This window comes from Megalops cyprinoides, chromosome 3, assembly GCF_013368585.1.
Source record: "Megalops cyprinoides isolate fMegCyp1 chromosome 3, fMegCyp1.pri, whole genome shotgun sequence".
Classification (NCBI taxonomy): Eukaryota; Metazoa; Chordata; class Actinopteri; order Elopiformes; family Megalopidae; genus Megalops; species Megalops cyprinoides.
The window spans coordinates 28285143-28295638 of NC_050585.1; the positions used below are offsets into that span (position 1 = coordinate 28285143).

Below are 10496 nucleotides of genomic sequence, written 5' to 3' on the forward strand. Positions count from 1 at the left end.
AAGGGTGTAGTTGCTGGTTAACACATCACATTGTTCTAATTCTAATTCCTTTTCAAAATTTACAACATTTTAGCTTTTTCATGAAATAGGGCATTTTCAATCAACAATGTAAAATTAAGCACAACCATACTGCCTACACATACAACAGTGTTACACACAGTTTACTTTTTGAAATCCAGAAACAGAATGGAAAGGTTCCATTAGATATGTAAAAGGATATGTATATCGCATCACCAAACAGTATCACCACTTTACTGCTGAAACGAAGGAGCACTGATAACTCCTTAGTGATCTACCACAGAAACAGCTCAGTAGTTAAATGCATATGTTTATATACAGTATCTACAAGTTATGAAACATGGAGATGATGTGGCATATGGACTAAATGTACTTTGAGGGTTAAATATTAGTTTCCTATTTAGCAGAAGCTCTTATCCACAGTGACTTATATAGGTTACAGTTTTGCTTGTTACCCATTTATACAGCAGTATATTTACTAAGGCAATTGGGCAGGTTAAGCACCTTGCCCAATGGTACAGCAGCAAATAACAGACTGCTTCTTTGATTAATAACAGCATTAACAGAATGTGCCACTCTTCCATGCTGAGATACATACATAACTACTGAGATGATCAAAAATAAATGTTTACTAAAGATCATAAGAATGAAGACAGTTGGTATGGACAGTCACCAGGTACCCTCTTCACAATTCTCTGTCCCTCATTGGCTGCAATAGTTGGAGGTAATGAAATTCCTCTTGCCCCAGTGTGTCATGTAGACAGGCTGTGCACCACAGAGATCCTGCAGCACGTTCATAAACCAGCGCAGTGCTACAAGAGCAAGCGGGCTGTGTCATCACATGCTGAACCAGGCAGAATCTCCCTTCAGTTACCCTGGTCCTGTCTGGCTTCCAATGACAAGATTGTTTTTCTGTACAAGTCTATGGAGAACACAACAAAAGCTTGGTCAATTTATATCAAATAAATGCAACTATACAATTACAGTATGAACTACAATACAGCCAGTGTACAGGTCTGAGATGGTCCTCAAGATGTCCAACATTTACTGCATCAGACTTTGTAAGTCTCTGTTACCAAAGTATTTGAGAGAGGCTTACCAAAAGTTTCCGAAAGGTCCACTGGCTGTGAATATGCAGCTGGCACCTCTTCAGTATTTATTTTGTTTTTCTTCTTTACTTTTACTGTCCTTTTCTTTTTTTCCTTTTCTCCCTTTCCTACGGGTGATAAAAATGAAGTCTGTGATTCAGCAGATATAGACAGGTAAAAATTAATTTTTGACCACAGCATTCATTGAGAATTGAATAGTGTTAATAGTGCTCATGATACATGACAGTCTGGAGTATGTTGGCTACACTGGTAGAGGTTGTATCTTAATTTCAGGGGGTACCTTTCCTTGGTTTGGAAACCTCATTTTCAGTTGATTCGCAAAATGTCTCCTCTTTCACTTTGCCTTTACGTTTTGGCTTCCCGCAGTCACCAGGCAAGAGCGCAGTGCTATGTTTGTCTTCTTTGTGAACACTCTGGTCTGGCTCTGCCTCTGTATCCCTCTCCTCCTCTTCCTCTTCCTTTCGGTCTTGGTTTCCTTTTTGTGTTTTAACTTTCTCAATAATCTTAACCTGTTTTCTCTTCTTCAACTTCCTGTTTATTGTGTTCTCCTGCAGTAAAAAATACCAATGAGTTCATAAGCATAGGCAATAGCCAAACAAGAACTTAAACTTCTACAATCAGCTGACATTAGGTAGGCTTTCACACACTTAAAACAAGGTTAAACAGTAACAGTGGGAAATGTGTATGATTACCTTTGGCAGGATATTTCTGATGGGTTGCAGTTTATCACTTGGCTTTTGTTTAGGTGTCTTTTTCTCTTTCCTCCGAAGGTCTTTTTTGCTGAAACGTTCAGTTTTGCTGGTGGGGATTCTACACAAAAATACCAAATTGTTGCACAAGAGCTGCAGTGATCTTCAAACATGAGAAAGCAATAATGGGGAAACCCAACAGACCGGCCTCCATATAGTCTACAGATTGCTTTACAGAAAAAGCTTGCATTGGTAAAACCTGGTCACTTTTTGCAATATATTATTTTTATCTGTGAGATAATTATACATATATTAATTATCTCACAGAGTGGCCTTTCCACGGGGGTGGGGGGGGGGGGGGGGGCTGCAGGATACTCACTTTTCTTCTTTGGGGTTGCCCTGTCCTCTCTCAGCTTTTCCACCCTTTTCCTTCTCTTCATGGCCTATGGGCTGCCTGCTGTCCCAGGCCACACGTGCACACAGCTCCAGGTAGTCCAGGCACACAGCCCGCAGCAACCAGCGCAAGCCGCGCAGTGTCTTCCTGTCAGACCACCTGCGGGCATCGAGCAGGGCAGAGCACGGCTCCTGAGAGAGGAAGCCAAAGCCACAGACATGATTGCTACATTGTGACTCACCTGCCAAAGAGCAGTCATAAGATTCACAGGAGAAGAAAAAAAAAAAAAAACTTACTTTTAGTTTAAGTTACTGTTACTGTTTTTATATCAATGAACTCTGTGCTTTCATAGCCAAAAGATTTTTTATGACTCACTGCCTTGAGTGAGTCATAAGAAGTGGTCCAAAGTCCAATGGAAAGGCTTCTCTGTGTGATAATGGTATAGATGTGTCCAAGCGATTAAATGTGTTAAGTTTCTACAGTTTCCCATTCCTACCTCCTCTTTCTTCTCCAAATCACAAAACCCCATGATTTATGTGAAAAACAACTGTCTACACTCCCATCCCTCCCAGTCGCAAAGAATTTTAGTTTTAGCTGCCATTACCTGGTTCCTAGGTTTTGATGGGGGAGAAAATGTACACAGTGTACTCACAATATGGCCGAGAGAGTGGTTTTGGTTGATCAGTTTCTCCAGTGACAGAGCTTCTATCAGCTCACTGCCCAGCCTGGCATTCAGCTTGTCCTGCTTGTTGGCCAGCCTTTAAAAAGTATTCACAACATTACTTTTACAGACATACCTCTGACACATCTGACACTATGATGATTCAGACATTTCACATTACTACCACATGGTATATTCTAAACCATTTCAAGTAATTTACTCACATCTGAAACCATGTATATTACTCTGACTCAAGGTGGTTGATCCAGCAGAGGAGCAAAATGAAAAACTGAATGATATTTGAATTTACTACATTTCTCTGATTCATGATGTAGCCTTAGCATAGATCATTTATAGTATAAAACCCAATAATAACAATGCCTCCCTTAAACGTCTGCAGAGAACAAAGAAAGAGATAGCAGTCACTGCTCAGACTTGGAAAAACTACTTTTTAGCTCTCGTAAATCAAATAACACAGGTTTCAACATATGCCTTCCTCTCCTTCTTCCTCTTGAGCCTATCCACTGTCTTTTTTTGACCGATAAGAAAAAGGGGTCTTACACTAAAAGGGGCTTTCCAGCCACACTTGGATGCTTTAGCAGTTCCTCCAGAATCTCCTTAGCTTCCTGGGTCCTTGTCCAATCACTGGAGTCTACCACAAAAATGATACCATGGGCCTCGCCATAGTGGTCCCTCCAGGCCTTACGAGCCTCCGGAGCTCCACCCACATCCAGCACAGTGATCAGGAAGTTGTCCACTCTCAGCTGTGTGCGCACACATCCCTCTGTGGGGCTCAGGTCTTCCAGGGGTGCTGGAGACGGACCAAAACACAAGTGATGATCACACAGCGGAGCAGCATTCTCCCAGCAAATTAGCAATGTGCACCATTGTATGTTGTTCTTTTGTGAACTTCTCAGTACCTTTCAGGAGTCCCCTCACGGTGGATGTTTTGCCTGCATTGTCAAGGCCGACTAACAGCACCGTCACCTGCCTGTGGCAAAGAGAATATTCTTCACAAGGTAGTCAGGGGCCATTGCATTCAAAATCACAACCTGCAGCTTGTAGTTTTACTGTTAAGCACTGTACAAGTTACTATTTGCATGGGAGACTTCCCATGGGCTATCAGGGGCAGTCTTTCCTCTGGACTGATCAGAGTACCAATGTGCAGTGCAGTGATGAAGATCGTGTTCTGTAGGAGATGCCTGCTTTTGGATGATGTGTTAAACCAAGGTCCTAACCCACTGTGGTTATTGAAGGTCCCATGGCATTTATTAAAAAGATTAGAAGGGTTACCAAATATCCTGACCAAATACCTAATTTAGCACTTCAGTCTGACCATCTAATAATTATCCATTTTAACTGTCTATGTAAATCTCTCCCTTTCCACCATGGTAATGAAATGAAATATTATAACGAGGAATAAAAATGTTGATGTTTATATTAGCAGACAAAAACAAATAATAGGTACCAATTGTGTACTGTCTATTGATGACTGATGCGTAGTGTTATTGGTTAATATATATTCATTTTCCTTAAACATTGCTACTGACATTCAGCTCATAGCCAGTCTGTCACAGACCTGATTTGTCTGCAGATTGGATGTGCAGTTTAATGCTTCAGTCACACCTCCCTGCCAAGTGGCTTCATGAAAGGTGAAACATGGCTTAATGAGTCATTGACCGACTGCCAGCATGAAATGTGGCAGGGAGTCCACACACAGCTAGAGAACTAGGAGGGACCGAAAGGTCTTTGCTAAGCTGATCAGCAGCCTTTTGATAGACAGTGCTTTAGATAGACAAAGCCACAGTAAACCAGAGCACTGCCAGAGCACACAATTCACGAGTGATAATCGTGATTCCGTCCAGTAACCGCAAACATTAGACCAACTGATGACAACTGATGATTAGTCCTCCCAGACAGATAGTCAATTGAGAATGCAAAACTGTCTTTACAGTGTGTCATGCAAAGGAGTCAGAACCCATATGATAAGGCAGAGGTTTTCTGTATGTTTTCAGAGGCTGCGTTACCTTGTCAGAATGTGCTTGGTTTCAGATGCTTTTAAATTCTTTGTAGAGGGCCCTTTTCAAGTGCAGCCCATCACCAGGAGAGGGCATACCAGGGAAGTGTGATTGCTGAGGGCAGGGACCACTCCAAACCATAATGCCTCTATTCAGTCTAGCCTCAATGCACTTAACCAAATTTAAAATTTTCTTAACCATGACATCATGAGATTAGTGGTTACACAAATGAATTAAATCATTGATAATAAAGTAAAGTTAAAGACAAAGGACAAAGTACATTTTGTTATGTTAAACAAAGACCTAAATAACTAAAGCCCCGTACACACTGGAAGAGGCTAAGTGACGAGAGAGCATGGAATGTTAATGAAATTCAGCGACTTGCAGCGATGTCAGGCGAAATGACAGTTGTCGATGTGAAGTGGGAGGGTTCCGAGTTAAACTAATCTCAACTTTGAGGCGATGTGAATGAGGCAACTACCAATGGGAATGAAGGATATCTGTGAACTAAAAGAAATTAAACGTGGGTGTATTGTCACTGTTGAAGTGTAGCTCTGTCCATATGCATACACTAGCGATATAGTTTTGGTCTTGTAGAACCAGCCAGCTACTGCTTGTTTCACTTGGAAATATTTGCGGTGGGAAATATACAAGAGGGGTACCTAGGCAACCAGAGCCTGGAACGCCCACTAGTGACCAACTGTCAGTGATAAAGCGATGGGCGACAAGTGAGCCACTTTAAATGTGGAGGGGCCTTAAGGTCTTTCACTGAGCTAGTGAAAGCATATTTTCAGACCCCCCACACACACACACACTCACACACTTTGGCAGAGGGAGAGTAGCTACTTCCTGGTACTTACCTTATGGGTAAATGGTACTGTGAGATACAGCTGAAGCAGCTGTTCATCAGGTTGGCTATGTCGAGCTGAGGGCTGCACAACGGCCACCATCTCCTCTTCAGTTCATACCTGCAGGGTCATATTTACACACTGTGATGCCCAATGGACGCCCCTCACAGCCCATGCCATATAGGCCATATCTGACCTTGCTTATATCACTAACATTCACAAACATTTTAGCTGACATTACTACTATTTACCAACATCTCAAGTAGCATGTTAATACATAATTATTAACATTCATGAACATTTCAGGCCACATCACCGACATTCACTAACATTTCCACTAATCACAACTTTTTAGATAACAACTTACTACTTACTTTCACAAACATTTCAGCCTGTGTTGTTAACAACTGCTAATATTTCAGTTAGCAGTGAAAAAAGAATGCCCATTTAAAGTTTCACTGAATAGATGGAATAACTTTAGTATGTATCCTGACATTCATTTTAATACAGTACTTTTCTGTTAAAGTGCTCTTAATTGAAAAACACTCAAGAAACAGATAGAAAATGTTAGTCATATGATTCTGGTTTGTATCAATATATGCCATTATTCTACCCACAATGTTGCTGGGTTTTACAAGTATAATTAGTGCATATGTAAATTATTGGTCAATTTCAAGATTACAGTTGTTTTTAAAACTTGAGGCCGATGAAACACTGAAGTGTGATCCAAAACTAAATTAAATTGATGCTTGCTGTACCTCACATTCCAGTGATTGAAATTACAATCTCACATTATTTTGTCATTGTACCATGCCATTCAAACACTTTACATTTGTACTTCATGCTTAATACACACTGTCCACAAAGCAGACACTAATAATAATATCAAATGGGAGCTATAAAAAGCACTATTTTATTTGACCACAATGTAACATTTGCCAGTTTCAAACCCCAGAGGACAACTGATGCCCTGAATAATTCCTAAAAAAATGGTACAACATTAGGAAGAAAAGCAAATTTATACACATATTAGTAGGCTAGTTCTTTTCATATAAAAGGACTGTAAATTGGTTAACCAGTGCACTTGCATATAATTGAACCATGACACAGTCAGAAAATGAGGAAATATGCTGTTCAGAAACTCATACAGTTTCTATATCAATCACCCTGAGTCATCTTGAGTAATTTGGAGCAGTGTAATCCTGGTAAACAACAGAGAGTTTTGTTTTTTTTTTTTTTCTTCTTTTTTACATCAACAGAACCAATGATTACGCTCTACCTTGTTATACTTAGTGGTGAGACAGATCCAACACTCTTGGCTAGCCCATGCCAGCTGTCAGACAAAACAGACCATGTCTGCAGATAAATCCAGCCTGTGCCGCCTTGTGTCCTTCTATAAGCTCCTGAGACTCTGTCTGAGTCTATTGGAATGTCTCTTCAGCACACTGACCCTCTTTGCCTGTCTGGATCCCCCTGAAAACTATCAGTTAAGCTCTCTGCATGTTCCAAATAAAAATTGCACACAAATTCATCTGCATTACCACAACACCATTGTAAGAAACAAAAATGACTGTTTAGGTGCTTTTCATTATAAAAGTACTTCTAAATTTGTTCAACTCAATCTCTAAATAAATATTCATGATAGACATGACGGCTCAATTATAGTGCCATTTCATTCTTACATATCGGCATTTTCTTAATTATCCTCGACAATCTAATTGTATGAAGGGAGAAAAAGAGAATAAGCTGATAAACATAGAATAAACATGCAAAAATGTGGTCAGCATTATAGAAAGTGTTTTTACTCACAGTAAGAAGTCTGTGTCCATGTAGTTGTTTGTGTTTTCTTCCTCTGTGGCATGTCACTCCACCCAGCTGCAAACTAAGAAGGCTCTAATAAGACCCCTAATCCTGAAGTCATGAGGTACATGCTATGCATCTTGGGAAATGCAGTTCCTCTTTGGGCACAAAATCTCTTTTTGAAACCCTGATGGAAACAACACTCCCCCTGTCAGTTTAGTGCTAAGGTTAGCATTTTGGATAATTTTCCAAATATATTGCACCATATGGTTTGTTGTTTGTGATGTCTAATAACATCATTGACTTTTAATGGGTGACAAAAAGGCACATTGTCAGAGGACAAGACTTACAGTAAGACAGTGGTTAAAGATAATGACATCACGGTTATTTCAGGAACAGAATCCCTGGGGGCAGCTGCACTCACTTTAGCATCCTTAGCCTCTTAGAACAGAGAACCAACCAGAGTTATCCAGCAGAATTCCACACCTAGTACAAGCAATGAAACTTGAAGAAGCAAATTATTTTCTCCCTAAAAATACATGCTGGTGTGACTAGTAATCACTGGAATCACTATCCACCAGAAAAAGGCTCACACATATTTTCATGTTTCATTTTTGTGGTTCTCTATTTATGGGGTAAAGACAGACACCTACTGAAGTGTTATGATGTGGTTATTTATTTGTTGTGAGGAGTATTCTTTCAACCAAATCACATGTTTTGAATCGTCTTGCAGTAGGCTACAAGTGTCCTTAAAGTGGCAGAAATACACAGTAAAGATTCCATTGTATCTTTGCTCTACTTGAAGTTGTTAAATTAAAAATGTCCTTCATTTTTAACTAACAAAGTTTGACCTATTACATTCTCAGAGAAAGGTTGTCTGAATGGGAAAAATCACGCCTTAAACGAGTAAGGCAAATTAAATTGCCTTTTAATCAGTAAAGGAAAATGGTTTTACACCTTTAAGAGGTTTAGGAGCTGCCCCTGGGGAGAGGCATGTTCCTACAAGCGCAGACAGGAAGAAAAGAACTATGAACAGGGGAATGGATTATTGAAGTTATTTTTTTTTATAATAGTAGTCACCTCTATATTATGCTCCTATTATGATAGGAGAGCAGTTTAAGCTCCTCTGTTCATTAAATGTTTGCTCATGCCTTAATGATATCAGTGGACGTGGTCCCAAAATGCTGACTTGTGTGGGAACACAACCTTCTGCATGCACTTGTACTGTTTTCCAGTTTTCAATAGGAATACATGTTTTAATGTTTAATAGAGGATGTTTGTTAGATACAGCATTAAAAGAGAAAGAAATGGCAAAAAAAACTGGTAAAAACACCAAAGTCAATGAAGTTTATTTAAAATCCAACCACAAAACTAGTATCAGCCAAACACCTTCCAGTTGAAAAGAGATGGAAAACAATCATGTGAGGGAATAACTGTACTAACAGTACTAAATTCTGTAGTACTGTTCTATAATTTTGGTTATATTGAGCATATTACACACATTATGTCTGTTATAGCACATTTACTGTCTCATGTCACAAGGAAAATAAGGCCAAAGATTGGCTCCATACAAAAACCCTCTCAGAACAGCTTTTCATGTTAATTTATTTAATTACTTAAATTGGTGTAACTAATGTATAGGATATGGTTATATAACTAATATGAATATAACTGACCTAAGACAGGAGGTAGTGAGAAAGACCGATAACATTTTGTCTTAAGATAAGTTTACACTTACATCTACTGCATGTTTCTCCATGAGTAGATATAATGCTGAATATTAAAACATACATTAGAATGGCTCAATTCAAACACCAGTGACATCTACAGGCTTAACACATATAAATATGCATACATGTATTTCCTTCAGGATCTTTGACAATGTAAGTAGCACCAGTTAAATCCCCACCACTAGATGGCTTTTTTACTGTATTGAAACAGTAGCAGTTTCCTCTCTTAGGAAGAGGTTTCAGAACTCAGTTCTTATAAATAGTTGGCATTTTTTCATGAAATTGTTATCACACGGACATAATAGTCGCTTTTATAAGAGAAAAAAAATCTGCATTTGTAATTAGTATGGAGAATGGAGACCTATTCTAGTTATAACTTAATTAGTTTCCCTTCATTTTCTATACCCAGTAAATGCTGAGTGATAGCAATAGGGAAACATTATTAAATCAAATTACTAAACAGGCACATATTAAATTCTGGTGCATTCATTTCAATGGCATCTGGGTTTGTTTACAGTGCCTTTACATACAGGTCATGACGGAAGCCAAATCAGGCAGTAAGCTGTTCTTTGTCTCCAGCCCTCATCTCATTAAGTCATTACTATGCTGTCCAATCAAGACCACGATCAATCGGCTGACAAAAGTCACCCGAGCCTCTGACCTCATCCCCTGCCCCACTCCCTACCCAAGTCAGATGGCTGGCAACACTCCAGAGAGTGTCCTTTAAGGACACAAAACACAAAAATAGTCATGTCTTTTGTCCTACATACTGTATACTTTTCCATGTCAAGATGACTTCCCATGTGCAAGGTAACAGAAAATGCAGTACAGTTTTTCTCAGTTGCTTTCATGGCTTTTTTTGAAAGACTGTGAAAGGGCAAAGTATAAAAACCAAAAATCTCCACTCCAGCAGCAAATCCTCACGTTCAAATGTCAAGATATTGAATCAACTGTCAGAAGTATACCACCCAAAGACAAATCCTGTCCCAAACATTGCAGACACAAATACCAGTCATGCCTGTTGCCAATCAGCTGTTGTATTTTCTCAATTACTCTAGACTTACAGTACTTGAACATTCTATACTGCTGTTGCAATATCTTTGCCCTGTACTCATTTCTATAAAATAAAGCTAAATTAATTTGTTTCATGGTGATTTTATGCCTTTTCAAAATCTGTCCACTTTTTTCTCAATGAGGAATGTCCAGCTGTATCAGAAATATGCCACTTA

At 39.3% G+C, this 10496-nt stretch overlaps 1 protein-coding gene across 1 annotated transcript; it reads right to left on the reverse strand.

Annotated features, from left to right (window-relative positions):
- Positions 1-848: 848 nt before the first annotated feature.
- LOC118775752 (ADP-ribosylation factor-like protein 13B) lies at positions 849-7647 on the reverse strand. The gene is made up of 10 exons (XM_036525824.1): positions 7547-7647; positions 5750-5857; positions 3792-3862; positions 3433-3682; positions 2863-2968; positions 2196-2401; positions 1820-1937; positions 1408-1675; positions 1118-1234; positions 849-940 (listed from the first exon to the last, which is right to left on the reverse strand). The coding sequence occupies exons 1-10, from the start codon at positions 7564-7566 to the stop codon at positions 885-887; spliced, it is 1320 nt and encodes a 439-aa protein (XP_036381717.1). The 5' UTR covers positions 7567-7647; the 3' UTR covers positions 849-884.
- Between the last annotated feature and the right edge of the window lie 2849 nt (positions 7648-10496).